This window comes from Oryctolagus cuniculus, chromosome 15, assembly GCF_964237555.1.
Source record: "Oryctolagus cuniculus chromosome 15, mOryCun1.1, whole genome shotgun sequence".
In the NCBI taxonomy this organism is placed as follows: domain Eukaryota; kingdom Metazoa; phylum Chordata; class Mammalia; order Lagomorpha; family Leporidae; genus Oryctolagus; species Oryctolagus cuniculus.
The window spans coordinates 26821171-26838229 of NC_091446.1; the positions used below are offsets into that span (position 1 = coordinate 26821171).

Consider the following 17059-nt stretch of genomic DNA (forward strand, 5'->3'; position numbering starts at 1 on the left):
AGACCAGGAGAAGCACCTGGCTCCTGCCATCGGATCAGCGTGGTGCGCCGGCCGCAGCGCGCTGGCCGCGGTGGCCATTGGAGGGTGAACCAACAGCAAAAAGAAGACTTTTCTCTCTGTCTCTCTCTTTCACTGTCCACTCTGCCTGTCAAAAAAAAAAAAAAAAAAAAAAAAAGAAAAAAAGAAATGAGACAGCTGGAACTGGAACAGGTACTCATATGGGATGCCTTTGTTGCAGGTGGCAGGTTTATCCACTGTACTACAACTCTGGCCCTGCTGCATGAGTGTGTGTGTGTGTGTGTGTGTGTGTGTAAAAAAAAAAAAAACCCTCTGTGTCCGATGTTGTTGTGTGGTGGATAGAAACAACACCTGTGTGGCCAGAGTTGTGTTGTAGCAGGTAAAGCTGCCGCCTGTGATGCCAGCATCCCATATGAGTGTCAGTTCAGGTCCTAACTGACCTGATCCACTTCTGATTGAGCTCTCTGCTGGTAGCCTGGGAAGGCAGAGGAGGATGACCCATGTGCTTGGGACCCTGCCACCCATGTGGGAAACCTGGAGGAAGCTTTTGGTTTGTGCCTCATTGATGTGGCCATCTGGGGAGTGAAACAGCAGATGAAAGATCACTCTGTCTCTTTTTCTCTCTTTCTCCATTTTTTCTCTGTAACTCTTTCAGGAAAGAAAAAAAAAAAGACCTACAACTCTGGCATCCAGTGTGAGCACCACTGTGAGTCCTGGCTGCTCCACTTTCAATATTGCAGCCATATAGAGTGAATCAGCAGATGGAAGATCTCTCTCTCCATCTCTCCTCTTCTTCTGTAACTCTGACTTTCAAATAAATAGATTTTTTTTTTTTTTGACAGAGTGGACAGTGAGAGAGAGAGACAGAGAGAAAGGTCTTCCTTTGCCGTTGGTTCACCCTCCAATGGCCGCCGTGGCCGGTGCACCGCGCTGATCCGATGGCAGGAGCCAGGAGCCAGGTGCTTTTCCTGGTCTCCCATGGGGTGCAGGGCCCAAGCACCTGGGCCATCCTCCACTGCACTCCCTGGCCACAGCAGAGAGCTGGCCTGGAAGAGGGGCAACCGGGACAGAATCCGGCGCCCCGACCGGGATTAGAACCCGGTGTGCCGGTGCCGCTTAGGCGGAGGATTAGCCTATTGAGCCGCGGCGCCGGCCCAAATAAATAGATCTTTTAAAAATAAAACAAATCCTCATAATGTATCTAGTGTTAATTATAATATATATAATTTCTCTCAAGTTAACTTTATACTTTAATTTTTTAAAGTTTTTTAAATTTTGTTTTATTTTTTTGAAAGAGTGACAGCTGAGTTGGAGGGGATTTGTATAGATTTTTGATCTGCTGGTTCACTCCCCAGATGGCCACAACAGCTAGGTCTAGGCCAGGCTGGAGCCAGGAGCCAGGAACTCTTTCCCAGCCTCTCACATGAGTAGTGGGAGCCCAAGTATTTGGGCCATCTGCTTTCCCAGGCATATTAGCAGGGAGCTGGATCAGAAATGGAGCAGTCAAAACTTGAACCAGTGTTCCCACCTGGCATGCCAGCATTATAAGTGGTGGTTTAACTCACTGTGCCTCAACACTGGCCTCTTTAATAAAATTTTAACTAGATTTTTTTTTTGCATATGATAGTACTTTTGTTCTATAAACAGTATTTGGAAATGTTGATAACTTCAGAAACATTACAAGCCTAAGTATATTCAGAAGAATTGAAAACTAGGAATCCAGTGCAGTACACATGCATGTTCATAGCAGCATTATTCAAAATAAGCAGAAGGCAGATGCCCTAAACAGCACTCTGGCTTCAGAATCAGCCCTTAAGGCGTTTGGATCTGGCTAAAAAGCCCATGAGAGTTTCTCAGGCATGGAAAGCCAAGACACTGTGGAAAAAAATGACCTAAATGAAAGATCTCTGTGAGTGAGATCCCAGGGGAGAGAACAGGCCATCAAAGAAGGAAGTACCTTTCTCTGAAGGGAAGAGAAAACTTCCACTTTGATTATGGCTTTGTCTAAATAAGGTCAGAGTTTGTGAACTTAAGAGGCTTCCATAGCCTTGGCAGCTCATGACAAGAGCCTCGGGTGATTACTGACATCATAAATAAGAGTGTCAACTGCTAAATCAACAACAGGAATCACTGTGCACTTGCTCCCCATGTAGGATCTCTGTCCTTAATGTGTTGTACTATGAGAATTAATGGTAAAAGTAGTCTTCAAACGGTATTTTATACTTTGTGTGTCTGTGTAGGTGCAATCTGTAGAAATATTTACTTGTATATACAAATTGATCTTCTGTATATAAAGATAATTAAAAATGAATCTTGTTGAAGAATGGGATGGGAGAGGGAGTAGGAGAGGGATGGTTTGCAGGTGGGAGGTGGTTATGGGGGGGAAAACCCACTATAATCCAAAAGCTGTACTTTCGAAATTTTCTAAAAAAAAAATAGGCAGAGGTGGAAATAGTCTAAATGTCCATCAGGAGCTGAATGGATAAAGACAAAATGTGGTTGTCAGACTCTAAAGGGATGGGTTTGGTGTGGAGAAACTGCTTAATGGGTAAGGCGTTTTACTTTGAAGTATAGAAATATTTTGAAACTAGACAAGAATTGGAGGCCACACATTATGAAAATACTAAATGTCACTAACTTGTTCACTTTAAAGTAGTTAATTTTCTTATATCAGTTTCACCTCAATGAATTATTTTTTAAAAAGCTACAAAGGTAGTTTATTGAAAAATTGAGTGTCAGGAATGATGTTAGCATTTTCAAAATAGTAAGTTAGATTCCAGGTGTTTTCATATAAATTTGTATTTTAATAAAATGTTAACCTTTAATGTGGTATTTTTCATTCTTATTTAAAACTATTTACAAGTGAAAATTTCAAAAACAGAAGTGAAGCCTAAGAATTAACCTGTTGTCAAAGTCTTTAGAACACAGGCATCAGCAGCCCACCTTGTTTTAGATATCTGTCCTAATGAGATGAAATATTTTCATTTATTTCTTCTTTTGGTTCATGATTTTTGATGCCAACTGGAAAATAATTTATTACAGAAAAATATAAAAGTAGGAAATAATTAAAAATCAAACATTCATTACTTATATTTGTGTCACCATTGACTGAATTTTTAGTATGTTGATCAGAATTAAAAAGTTGCTCACTTTATACCTTTTGAAAGCATATATTATCTTAAAATTATGTATTTTCATAAAACTGTGGTCTTAATCCTTTTTTTAGAATCTGATGTTCAAGCTTATAATTATTGTTAGTCATCTTCATTATTTGGAAGTAATATGTATGATTTTTCTGATAGAAATTACCATAAAAATATGTTCCTGAATTTACATAGTTTAGAAGTGCCAATATATTTTTCAGTATATTTGGTTTTTTTTGTTTTGTTTTGTTTTGTTTTGTTTTTTAAGATTTATTTTACTAGGCCGGCACCGTGGCTCAATAGGCTAGCTAATCCTCCGCCTTGCAGCGCCGGCACACCGGGTTCTAGTCCCAGTTGGGGCGTCAGATTCTGTCCTGGTTGTCCCTCTTCCAGTCCAGCTCTCTGCTGTGGCCTGGGAAGGCAGTGGAGGATGGCCCAAGTGCTTGGGCCCTGCACCCGCATGGGAGACCAGGAGAAGCACCTGGCTCCTGGCTTGGGATCAACGCAGTGCACTGGCCGCAGCACACCAGCCACACCGGCCATTGGGGAGTGAACCAACGGCAAAGGAAGACCTTTCTCTCTGTCTCTCTCTCTCTCATTGTCCACTTTGCCTGTCAAAAAAAAAAAAAAAAAAAAAAAAAGATTCATTTTATTTATTTGAAAGTTACAGAGAGAGGTAGAGCCAGAGAGAAGAGAGAGGTCTTCCATCTGCTGGTTCACTCCGCAAATGGCTGCAATGACTGGAGCTGAGCCGCTCCAAAGCCAGGAGCCAGGAGCTTCTTGCAGGTCTCCCTGCAAGATGGCCCAAGGAGTTGGGCCATCTTCTACTGCTTTCCCAGGCTATAGCAGAGAGCTGGATTGGAAGAGGAGCAGCTAGGACTTGAACTGGTGCCCACATGGGATTCTGGCCCTGCAGGCCAGGGCTTTAACCCACTGCGCCACAGCATTGGCTCCATGTAGTGTGTGTGGTGTGTGTGTGTGTGGTTTTTTTTTTTTAATTAATTTATTTTTTTTATGACAGGCAGAGTTAGACAGTGAGAGAGAGAGACAGAGAGAAAGGTCTTCCTTCTGTTGGTTCATCCCCCAAGTGGCCGCTACGGCTGGGGCGTTGCGCAGATCCAAAGCCAGGAGCCAGGTGCTTCATCCTGGTCTCTCATGCGGGTGCAGGGCCCAAGCACTTGGGCCATCCTCCACTGCACTCCTGGACCACAGCAGAGAGCTGGACTGGAAGAGGAGCAACCGGGACAGAATCCGGCGCCTCGACCGGGACTAGAACCCGGGGTGTCAGAGCCGCAGGTAGAGGATTAGCCTAGTGAGCTGCGGCGCCGGCCTGCAGTGTGTTTTAATAGGTCATTATATTAGGTTATTTGCAAGCTAGAGTTTTTCTGATACTTTTAAGAAGTCAGATATTAGTATATAAATGATAATTTTAAGCTACTAAATTACTGGTTTTCCTTTCTAGAATTCAGTGTACAATTAAAATAAAATGACAACTTCCTGGAGTGATCGCTTACAGAATGCAGCAGATATGCCTGCTAACATGGATAAGCAAGCCCTGAAAAAGTACCGGCGTGAAGCCTATCATCGGTAAGTACCCTGTCTATTGAACTGTCAGAACAACTCTGTGAAACGATTTGTAATATTGTTCTGTAGTTTTTTGTACAATGTTATTTTTGTGATAAATACATAATTTGTTTAATTCGAAAGGCATAGTGATAGAATGAGAGGGGGAGAGGGAGAGGGAGACAGAGCTCTTTATCCACTGGTTTACTCCCTGATATGGCCTCAACAGTACACCTGAACCAGGCTGAAGCCAGGAGCCAGGAGCTCTGTCTGGTCTCCTATGTGAGTGGCCAGGCCCCGAATACTTGGGCCATTATCTGCTACCTTTCCGGACACATTAGCAGGAAAGTGGATTGGAAGCAGACAGCCAGGGTTCAAACTTATATGGCTGGCCGGCACCGTGGCTCAATAGGCTAATCCTCTGCCTGCGGCCCTGGCACACTGGGTTCTAGTCCCAGTTGGGGTGCTGGATTCTGTTCCGGTTGCCCCTCTTCCAGGCCAGCTCTCTGCTGTGGCCCGGGAGTGCAGTGGAGGATGGCCCAAGTACTTGGGCCCTGCACCCCATGGGAGACCAGGAGAAGCACCTGGCTCCTGCCTTCGGATCAGCGCAGTGTGCCAGCCGTGGCAGCCATTGGAGGGTGAACCAATGGCAAAGGAAGACCTTTCTCTCTGTCTCTCTCACTGTCCACTCTGCCTGCCAAAAAAATAAATAAAATAAAATAAAATAATTAATTAATTAATTAAAAAAACTTATATGGCTAGCATAACCTGCTGTACCACAATGCTGTAAATATCTCCCCCCTAATATATATATACATATATACACATATATATGTATGTATGTATATAAAATATTTATTTATTTTACAGATGGGGAGAGACTGCTCTTCCTACTGCTGGTTTACTCCCTGAATGGCTACTATGGCCAGGGCTGAGCCAGGCTGAAACCAGGAGCCTGGAACTCCATCTGGATCTCCCACATGGGTGCAGGGGCCCAAACACTTGGGCCATCGTGCATTGCTTTCCAAAGTACATTTTCAAGGAGCTGGATTGGAAATAGAGCAGCTGGGATTTGAACTTGCACCCATATGGAATGCCAGCATTACTGGTGGCAGCTTAACCTGCTGCACCAACAATGCCAACCTCTAAAATATATTTTTTGGTCTTGGGCCGTCTTCTACTGCTTTCTCAGGCACATTAGCCTGGAGCTGGATTGGAAGTGGAGCAGCAGGGACTTGAACTGGCATTCATATGGGATGCTGGCAGTGCAGGTGGGAGTGGGAGGGAAATTAGGCGGGGGGGGGGGGAGCCAATGTAATCCATAAACTGTACTTTGGAAATTTATTTTACTAAAGAAAAGAAAAAATATTTTTGAAGATTTATTTATATATTTATATGTGTATGTATTTATAAAAAGATTTATTTATTTAAAAAAGATTTTTCATTCAGTGGTTCAAACCACCCCCACCCCCTGATGACTGCCAGGGCTGGGCCAGGCTGAAACCAGGAATCAGGACCTTCATCTGGGTCTCCCCACATGGAAGCAGGGGCCCAAAAACTTGGATCATTTGCTGCTGCTTTTCCTAGGCCATCAGCAGGGAGCTGGATCAGAAATGGAGCTTCCAGGATTCTGGTGTTGTAGGCGTGGCTTCACCCATTATACCCCTGAAATATTTATTTAGAAGTTAGAATGACAGGATGTCTTCCATGTTAGTGCCAGGAGCCCAAGCACTTGGGCCACTCTCTCTCTTCCCAGACACATTAGCAGGGAGCTGGATCAGAAGTTTGACAGATAGGACTTGAACTTGCACTGTGACATGGGATGCTGCATAGCATCACAGTCTGTGGCTTAATTTACTGCACCACAATGCTAAAATTTTTAATCTTTATTTATTTATGTTTTTTAACTTACTTGACAGGTAGAGTTATAGACAGAGAGAGAGAGAGTGAGACAGAGAGAAAGGTCTTCCTTCCGTTGGTTCATCTCCCAAATGGCCGCTACAGTCAGAACTGCACCAGTCCGAAGCCAGGAGCCAGGTGCTTCCTCCTGGTCTCCCATGCGGGTGCAAGGGCCCAAGCACTTGGGCCATCCCCCACTGCCCTCCCGGGCCACAGCAGAGAGCAGGACTGAGAAGAGGAGCAGCCAGGACTAAAACCAGTGCCCATATGGGATGCCAGTGCCGCAGGTGGAGGATTAACCAAATGAGCTATGGTGCCGGCTCAATCTTTATTATTCTTAAAGATTATTTATTATTATTAAATGCAAATTTACAGAGAAAGAGAGAGGGAGAATCAGATATCTTACATCTGTTGATTTATTCCACAAATGGTTACGATGGCAGGAGGTAGGCCAGTCTGAAACCAGGAGCTTCTTCTGGGTCTCCCGCATGGGTACAGGGGCCCAAGCCTTTGGGCCATCCTCTGATGCTTTCCCAGGCCATTAGCAGAAAGCTAGATGGGGTGTGTGTGTGTGTGTGTGTGTGTGCGCAGCGCTGTGGCGTAGCGGGTAGAACTGCTGCCTGCAGTGCCGGCATCCCATATGGGTACTGGTTCGAGTCCTGGCTGCTCCACTTCTGATCCAGCTCTCTGCTATGGCCTGGGAAAGCAGTAGAAGATGGCCCAAGTCCTTGGGCCCTGCACCCACATGGGAGACCCAGAAGAAGCTCCTGGCTCCTGGCTTTGAATTGGCACAGCTCCAGCCATTGTGGTCACTGGGGAGTGAACCAGTGGATGGAAGACCTCTCTCTCTATCTCTCCTTCTCTCTCTCCATGTAACTTTGATTTTCAAATAAATTAATTAATCTTTTTTTTTTTTTTTTAAAGCTAGATTGGGAGTGGAGCAGCTGGGACTTGAACTGGCATCCATATGGGATGTGGGGATTGCAGGCAGCAGCTTTACCCACTAAGCCACAGTACTGGCCCCCAATGTTTTTAAAGATTTATTTTGAAAGAGAGGAAGAGACAGAGATCCTCCACCACTGGTTCACTCCTCAGATGGCCACAGTATGCAGTGCTGGGCTAGGCTAGAGCCAGGAGCTTCATCTGAGTCTCCCATGCAAGTGGCAGGGGCCCAAACATTTGGCCCTTTTTTTGCTCCTTTTCCCAGGCTATTACCAGAGAGTTGGATTAGAGGTGGAGCAACCAGCACTTGAACTGTTGTCCATATGGGATGCTGGTGTTGCCTGTGGCAGGTTTACCTGCTGTGCCACAATGCTGGTCCCATCCTCTTAGTTTTATTTTTAATTTTTTTAAAGATTCATTTATTTATTTTGAAAGAGTTATATGAGAGAGGGGGGTTGTCATCTGGTTCACTCCCCAGATGGCTCTAATGATCAGTGTTGGGCCAGGAGCTTTATCCAGGTCTCCCATTTGCGTGGTAGAGGCCCCAGTGTTGGCCATCTTCCACTGCTTTTCCCAGGCCACTAGCAGAGAGCTGGATCAGGAGTGGAACAATCAGAACTTGAACTGGTGTCCATATGGGATCTGGCATTGCAGGCATTGGCTTTACTTGCCATGCTACTACACTGACCGCCATTCCTCCCTTTTTAAAGATTTATTTACAATCCTATTTTTCCTTTTTTTCCCCAAGGTTTATGTATTTATTTGAAAGACAGAGTTACAGAGGGGGAGAGAGGGAACGAGGGAAGGAGGGAGGAAGAGAGAGAGAGAGAGGTCTTCCATTTGCTGGTTCACTCCCTAAATGGCCACAACAGCCAGAGCTGGGCCACTCTAAAACCAGGAGCCTGGAGCTTCTTCTGGGTGTCCCATGAGGGTGCAGGGGCCCAAGGTCTTGGGCCGTCTTCTACTGCTTTCTCAAGCACATTAGCCTGGAGCTGGATTGGAAGTGGAGCAGCAGGGACTTGAACTGGCATTCATAGGGGATGCTGGCAGTGCAGGTGGTGGCTTTACTCACTATGCCACAGTGCCAGCGCCTACTATTTTTCTTTTAAATTTAAATGTACTTTTGAAAGGCAGAGAAAGAAATCTTCAATCTGCTGGTTCACTCCCCAGATGCCCACACAGCCATGGCTGGGCTGGATTGAAACCAGGAGCCTGGAACTCATTCCATGTTTCCCATGTGAGTGGCAAGGACCTGAGTATTTGAACCCTCAACTGCTGCCTCCCATTGTGTTTTTTAGCAGGAAGCTGAATTGGAAGCAGAGCTAGGCTTGGACCCTAGTGCTCTGATAATGCATGTGGGTATCTCGGGTTGTTGTTCCAGATGCTTGCCCTAAGTATTGTTTTCCAAGAGAAGAGTTTAAGTTGAATCAGTTTCTTCTACATATGTGATTTACTTTCTCTTCTGCGATCAGTTTTGATAATTTTTTTCTTATAGAAAAATTCCTTCAAATGTTTCTCTTTTTTAAATAAAGGTTTATACAAAACACAGTAATTGCTTGAATTTTCTTCAGATTTTTCATTATTTCTCCTTCTAATTTGTACAGCCTTTCTTTCCTGAATTAGGTTTATTCATTTAATTATAGCTTTGTTTAAAAAACAGCTGTTTTATTTATCAGTGTTACTGTTTTTTTATTTTTTATTTTTATTTATTTGAAAGAGTTACGGAGAGAGGTAGAGACAGAGAGAGAGGTCTTCTATCTGCTGATTCACTCCCCCAGATGGCTGCAATGGCTGGAGCTGTGCCAATTTGAAGCCAGGAGCCAGGAGCCTCCCCTGGGTCTCCCACATGGGTACAGTGGCCCAAGGACCTGGGCCATCTTCTACTTCTATCCCAGGCCATAGCAGAGTGCTGGATTGGAACAGGAGCAGCCAGGACTAGAACCGGCGCCCATATGGGATGCCAGAGCCTCAGGCTAGGGCTTTAACCCGCTGCGCCACAGTGTTGGCCCCAACATTTTTATATATTTTTTTCTAAACACTTACTCTTTTGTTCTGTCCACAGGTTCTGTTTTTAGGTTTTTTTTTTTAAATATATTTACTTGAAAAGCAGAGTTATATATAGAAAGATAGAGGTCTTCTATCCACTGGTTCACTCCCCAAATGGCCACAACGACCAGGGCATAGCCAGGCAGAAGCCAGGAGCTAACTGTGGGTCTCCCACTTGGGTGCCAGGGTCCAAGCACTTGGGCCATCATCTGCTGCCTTCCTAGGCACATTAGCAGAGAGCTCGGTTGGAAGTGGAGCAGCCAAGACATGAACTGGTGCCCATATGGGATGCCAGTGATGCAGGGAGAAGCTTAATCCACTATGCCGTAGCACCAGCCCCTATATTAAGTTGTAACTTTATTATTCTCTCCCTTCTGCATTCCTTGGGCATATTACATTTTTTTTCCCCTAACTTTGCAAGAAGAGTATGCAATGTAAATGTTTTTTTGTCTCGCTGTAGGAAATACTGTTGGTTGGAACACTGAAAACATATTCCAACCAGCGTTTTACTGTTTGCATTTCTTTTATGGCTGGAAAACAGGTTTATCCTGTTACACCACAGCACCAGTCCTCCCAACCCCAGACATAGGCTTTGACTAAATAAACTGTGTGCAGTGACTGCTGGGTATTAGATTGAATGTGGGGAACTCTGAATATTAGGAAAAAATTTTAAGACCAGTATTTTCTCTAAATTTTTAAAAAACTATTTATTTCTTTATTTGAAAGAGTTACACACAGAGAGAAGGCGAGGCAGAAAAAAGAGAGGTCTTCCATCTGCTGGTTTACTCCCTAACTGGCCGCAACAGCCAGAGAGAGCTATGCTGATCTGTAGCCAGGAGCTTCTTCCGGGTATCTCACGTGGGTGCAGGGGCCCAAGGATCTGGGCCATCCTCTACCACTTTCCCAGACCATAGGAGAGAGCTGAATTGGAAGTGGAGTGGCTAGGACTTGAATTGGCGCCCATAGGGGATGCCGGCACTGCAGGAGGCTGCTTCACCTGCTTTGCTACAGCGCTGGTCCCAGGAGTCATTTATTTTTAGCAGAAATTATAAGTTTATACCTGCAGTGATTCTATAGGATGGAAAGATCTGGACCTTTTAGAACTATCTCTTTTCTACCCCCAGGAAATACAGGATTAAGTAGAGATAGTGGTATAGGCAGTGCTGCAACGTTGCAAAGAAACTTCAGAGTCAAAAATAACTCATGGTTGCTTAGTTGTTTCAAGGCTGCAGGAAACAGAAAGTAAATGCTATTTTTAAAGTTTTACTAGAGGGGCGGGTACTGTGGCTCAGTGGGTTAACTCCCTGGCCTGAAGCGCCGGCATCCCATGTGGCGCTGGTTTGAGACCCGGCTGCTCCAGTTCTGATCCAGCTCTCTGCTATGGCCTAGGAAAGCAGTAGAGGATGGCCCAGGTCCTTGGGCCCCTACACCCACGTGGGAGACCCCAAAGAAGCTCCTAGCTCCTGGCTTCAGATTGGTGCAGCTCCGGCCATTGTGGCCAATTGGGGAGTGAACCATCGGATGGAAGACCTCTCTCTCTTTCTGTCTCTGTCTCTGTCTCTCCTCTCTGTGTAACTCTGACTTTAAAATAAATAAAATATTAAAAAAAGATAATGAAAAAGAAATCATTTTAAAAAAAGAAAAAAATAAAGTTTTTCTAGAAAGGTGATTAAACTGGTTTATACAGATAAGGTATTATAGGAAGCCGAAATAGCTCTGTTGGGAGAGCATTAGACTGAAGATCTAAAAGTATTATAAACAGGCAAAAAGTAATTCAGGTTCCACCCTTCTGTATGTCAGAAAGCTAGGTCAGAGTTAAGCAACATTTTATTATTTCAGTAGGTATCAGTATTCTGAAGAAAATAAATTTTTTTATGGAGTGTTTTAAAAGTTACTTTATCTGTTCTTGTTTTTAAAGTAGGCTGGTGACACTTGCCTCCTGATATGTCACTGTATAGCAATTTGTTAGGCTGCTCCTGTTCCTATACCCTGAAAAAGTGAAACCATTTTAATTTCCTATCAAGAGTCAAAGCAGTGGGTACTCATGGTCATCTTCAATGTGTGAGACGCGTTGCTAGAAATGGCATAGGAAGTAAAGTGTAAAACATTTATGGGGGTGACGCTTTGGCTTAGAAGGTAAAGACTTCTGATCCATTTCCCTTCTAATGCACCTGGGAAAGCAGTGGAAAATGGCCCAAGTCCTTGAGCCCCTGCACTCACATGGGAGACCCAGAAGAAGCTCTGAGTTCCTGGCTTTGGCCTGGCACAGTCTGGGCTGTTGCAGCCATCTGGGGAGTGAACCAGTGGATCAAAGATGTCTTTCTGTCGCTTTCTCTCTGCCTCTCCTTCTCTGTAATTATGACTTTCAAATAAATTTAAAAAACAAAAAATTTGTGTACATATAAAAAATTGTAGTACGTGTAGCTGTGGGTCACTAATAGATTTAGAAATGTTTATAAGAGGGGCTGGCACTGTGGCATTGTGGGTGGTGGCACCGCCTGTTCCAGTCCCAGCTGTTCCACTTCCATTCCAGCTCTCTGCTGTGGCCTGGGAGGGTGCTGGAGGATGACTTGGGTGCTTGGGCCCCTGCACCTTCATGGGAGACATGGAGGAGGCTCCTGGCTTCGGATTGGCACTGCTCCGGCCGTTGTGGCAATCTGGGGAGTGAACCAACAGATGGAAGACCTCCCCCTCCCCCGCCCCCCTCCCCTTCCCCTTCCCCCTCCCCTTCCCCTTCCCCTTCTCCCTCCCCTTCACCTCTCTCTCGCTCTCGCTTTCTCTCGCTCGCTCTCGCTCTCTCTCCCTCTCTCTCGCTCTCTCTCCCTCTCTCTCCCTCTCTCTCCCTCTCTCTCCCTCTCTCTCGCTGCCTCTGCCTCTGCCTCTCCGTGGTTCTGCCTTTGGATAAATAAATAAATAAATCTTTTTTTAAAAAAGGAAATGTTTATAATTTTTTTAGCCTTAAAGTAAAAGCAAGTTTCAGGTTATATGCAGATTAAAACTTTCTATTTGATAAACTTTAATTTCTTTCCCAAGTACTTGCAGATGTCACATGAATAGCATTTGTTTATTTAAAAAAATTGATATATAACAGTTATACGTGTTTATAGGATACAGTGTGATAATTCAATACATGTATAACACATATGATGATTAAATTAGGGTAACTGATGATTCTGTTTCCTTAAACATTTACCATTTCTTCTGTTAGGGACCACTATTCTACTCTATTCTTCAATGAGATCAACTTTTTTAGTTTCATATGGGAGTGAGAACATGGGATGTTTATCTTCCTGTGCTGCATCATTTGGCTTTTTACTTCTGTCATTAAGCTAAATATACTGCTATTTTAAATAAATAACTGATAATTTTAAAAAAAAGATTTATTTTATTTGAATGGCAGAGTTAGAGAGAGGCAGAGAGAGAGAGAGAGGAGAGAGATCTTTCATCTGCTGGTTCATTCCCCAAATGGCCACAACAGCTGGAGCTGAGCTGATCTGGAGCCAGGAGCTTCTTCCAGGTCTCCTATGCAGGTGTAGGGGCCCAAGAACTTGGGCCACCTTCTACTGCTTTCCCAGGCCATAGCAGAGCTGGATCGGAACAGCCGAGATGCCACTGCTGCAGGCGGTGGCTCTGCCTGCTACACCACAGTGCTGGACCCTCTGTTTTAAATTTAATTAAATTCTTTTTTATTTTTGAGAGAGATCATCCAATCACTGGTTCCCTGTCCAAGTGTCCACAACAGATGTAGCTGGGCCAGCCCAAAGCCAGGAGCCTTGAACTGAATCTTGGTTTCCTACAAGGGTTGCAGAAACCCAAGTACTTGAGCCATCACCACTCATTCCAAGGTGTGCATTAGAGGTAGCTGGAATTGAGACTGGAATTGGTATGTTAACCCAGGCACTCTGATAAAGGATGTGGGCAAATACCTGACCCCATATTCTTCCCATTAACTTCCAGTCTTCCAGGTTGAAGGAGAGCCTCAACTGTCAGATGGTCATTGGTCATTCCAGTGACTGGGATGCTGTTCAAATGCTGTACTCCGGGGCTGGCGCTATGGCACAGTGGGTTAAGTCACTCCCTGCAGTGCCAGCATCTCATATAGGTGCCAGTTTTAGTCCTGGTTGTTCCACTTCCAGTCCAGCTCCCTGCTAATGCACCTGAGAAAGCAGTGGAGGATGACCCAAGTGCTTGGGCCTCTGCATCCACATGGGAGACCTGGGTGAGACTCCTGGCTTCTGGCTTCTGGCTTCAGCCTAGCACATATCTGGCTGTTGTGGCCATTTGGGGAGTGAACTAGCAAATGGAAGATTCTCTCTCTCTCTTTCTCTCTCTCTCTCTCTTCCTTCCTCTCCATTTTTCTTTCTGTAACTCTGCCTTTCAGATAAATAAATCTTTAAAACCAGAGTATGTTCTACCTCATCAACTATGGACAGCGACTAGTTGATGGCAGTATCAGTGAACTGCCATGCTCCCTACCAGCCGTGCTCCCTTAACAACAAGCCTCCTTTGCTCCTCTTCAGCATTAGCAAAGAATGTTCACCTGTGATTCTCCCGCGTTTGTGAAGAATTGCAGGCCCATTGACTACTTTAGGCTCTCTTGGCATTCAATATATCGCCAGTCTAGCCGGGAAAGTCTTACCACAAAAAGTCTTTATCTGAGGTTCCATGTAACAGGATGCCTTAAACGTGTATATAACTCATGCGCTCCACAGTCTCTGGAGGAAGTACCCCAGAAGCAAATGCTTGCAGAATAATATCTGAAAATTTCTTGTCCAAACCTCTGGTTCCCATTTTTTCAGAATTCTAGTCAGGATTGATAGTAGATTGGTGATTTTCCTTGGTTTTAGTTTTCCAGTAAGATTGGGTGATGAATTTTCTGCTTTTTCAAATGCAACTTGACTGTTGCCAACAACTAGCCCTGCTTCAGTCTTCTTTTACCTGTTGCTGGCTCTCCCTTCAGGATGCTAGGATCCATGGCTTTGCCATCCTTTACCAGTAAGCCATAAAGCTTTTCACTGAAGCTAAACACAAGCTGTTGTACCACTGTGAAAGCCTGGTTGTTGAATTGTTGAATAGATTCTGTTATCATCATGTTAGTGTCGTAAGAAGAGTTGGAGTCAGGAGCAGGTGTTGTAGTGCAGTGGGTTAATCCACCACTTGGGATACCCACATTCTAGAATAGTGCCAGTTTGAGTCCTAGCTACTCTATTTACAGTCCAGCTGCTGTACCTGCTGATGTACCTGGGAAGCAGTGGATGATGGCTGAAGTACTTAAGTTCCTTACTACCTATGTGGGAGACTTGCTGTTGGAGGCATTTGGGGAATGAAGCAGCAAATGAATGATATCTTTATCTGTCTCTGTCATTCTACCTTTCAAATAAATAAATAAATCATTAAAAAAAGTTGGAGTCAGTATTTTTTTCTTCAGGAAAAATGTGACTATTTAGAGATTGTGCTATTAAATTCTCTTTAATTTTTAAAGAATTTTTCTCTCTTTTTTAATTTATTTGAAAAAGATCTCCCGTTTGATGGTTCTTTCCCCAAATGCTGGGACTGGGCCAGGCCAAAGCCAGGAGCTTGAAAGTTAGTCTGTGCTCAGCCATACTTGTTGCCTCCCAGGGTATACATTAGCCAGAAGCTGGGCTTGACATGGATCCAGGACTTGAAACAGGCGCATCTTACTTAAGTGGTATCTTGTCTCCTGCACCAGGCATTCTTGAACATGTCTTTTTGTAAATACATGCACTCATTTCTATTGGTTTCTACTTAGTAATGGAACTGTTGGGTAGGATATACAAATGTTTGATTTTAATAGATACTGCAAAATAGTTCACCCAGTTACTCTGATTTACAGCTCTGCCTACATTGTATAAGAGCAATGTCACCAACCTACAGTGTTGAACTTTTGAATTGTTTAGTTAATTTAAAAGTGATTATTGTTTGTATCTCCTTTTGTTTTTTTCAATTAATATTGTTATTCAAATCTTATTTTGATTTATTTTGTATCTTAAAGATTTATTTTTTAGTTATTTGAAAGACAGAGTTACAGAGAGGCAGAGGCAGAGAGAAAGAGAGAGAGGGAGGTCTTCCATCTGCTAGTTCACTCCCCAAATGGCCAATCCGGAGCCAGGAGTTTCTTTTGGGTCTTCCACATGGGTGCAAGGGCCCAAGGACTTGGGTTATCTTCCACTACTTTCCCAGGCCATAGCAGAGAGCTGGATCAGAAGTGGAGTAGCTAGGACTCGAACCGGCGCCCATATGGGATGCTGGCACTGTAGGCAGTGGCTTTTTACCTGCTATGCCGCAGGCCAGTCCCCTCCTTTTGGTTTTAATTTGAATTGTCCTGGTGAATAATTAGGCTGAATACCTCTTCATATGTGAACTAGCTATTTTTAAATTTTTTTGTAACTTTGCCTATTCATGTTGTTTGCCAATTGTGTTGTCATTTTTCTTGCAATTTGTGAACAATCATTGTGTATTTTAAAAATAACTTTAATTCATATAATATAAAATTGAAGTATATGATTCAGTAGTTCTTAGTAAATTAACAAACTCATGCAACCATCATTATTGTCTAATTCCAGACTTTGTCATCAGTCCAAAAAGAAACTTCATGCTCATTAGTAGTTATTCTCTATGTTCTTCTCTCTACCTTCTGGTAACCATGAATTTACTTACTTTTTTTTTTTTTTTTTTAAGATTTATTTATTTGAAAGGTAGAGTTAGAGGGTGAGGCAGAGAGAAAGAGATCTTCCATCCTCTGGCTCACTTCCCAAATGAATGATGGCCAGCGCTGGGCCAGGTCAAAGCCAGGAACCAGGAGCTTCACTACAGTGTCACACGTGGGTACAGGGGCCCAAGGACTTGAGCCACCTTCCACAGCTTTCCCAGGTGCATCAGTAGGGAGCTGGATCAGAAGTGGAGCAGCCACAACTCTATAACCAGCACCCATATGGGGTGCCAGCACTGCAGACAATGACTTAATCTGCTTTGCCACAGTGCCAGCCTCCATGAATTTACTTTCTATACCTGTGGAATTATTAATATGGACTCTTCATACAAATGTAGTCATATGATGTGGCCTTTTATGTCTGGCTTCTTTGACTTAGCAAAATATTTTTTGTAATATTTTTTACCTGGGTTTAACATGTCTTTACTCCATTACTTTTTATTGCCAAATAATATTCCATTGTATGAATATGCTACACTTTATTTCTGTGGATGGGCGTTTGAATTGTTTCTACTTTTTGGCCATTATGAATAATGTTACTTTGAGAATTTGCATGAAATTGTTTATGTGGACATCTTTGTATACCTTGTGGAAATATTTTTATATATATTTGTAATTATCTTTTCCTAGTCTATTTGTGCTTTTTATTCTCAATAGTCTTTTGGTAAGTAGATGTTTCTAATTTAAGAATTTTAAATCACTTTTTATTGACATACTA

General features: G+C 43.6%; 1 protein-coding gene across 15 annotated transcripts in view; it reads left to right on the plus strand.

Annotated features, from left to right (window-relative positions):
- The window catches only part of NT5C2 (5'-nucleotidase, cytosolic II), a 178688-nt gene that overhangs the window by 91057 nt on the left and 70572 nt on the right, over nt 1–17059 (plus strand). For all 15 annotated transcript variants that reach the window (XR_011382289.1, XR_011382290.1, XR_011382294.1 and 12 more), the window contains one exon: nt 4624–4748. Coding sequence is in view for 9 of the 15 variants with exons in the window: in XM_070057279.1 (XP_069913380.1) it covers nt 4648–4748 (101 nt within the window). In the remaining 6 variants the exon portion in view is untranslated. The remainder of the gene's footprint in view (nt 1–4623; nt 4749–17059) is intronic.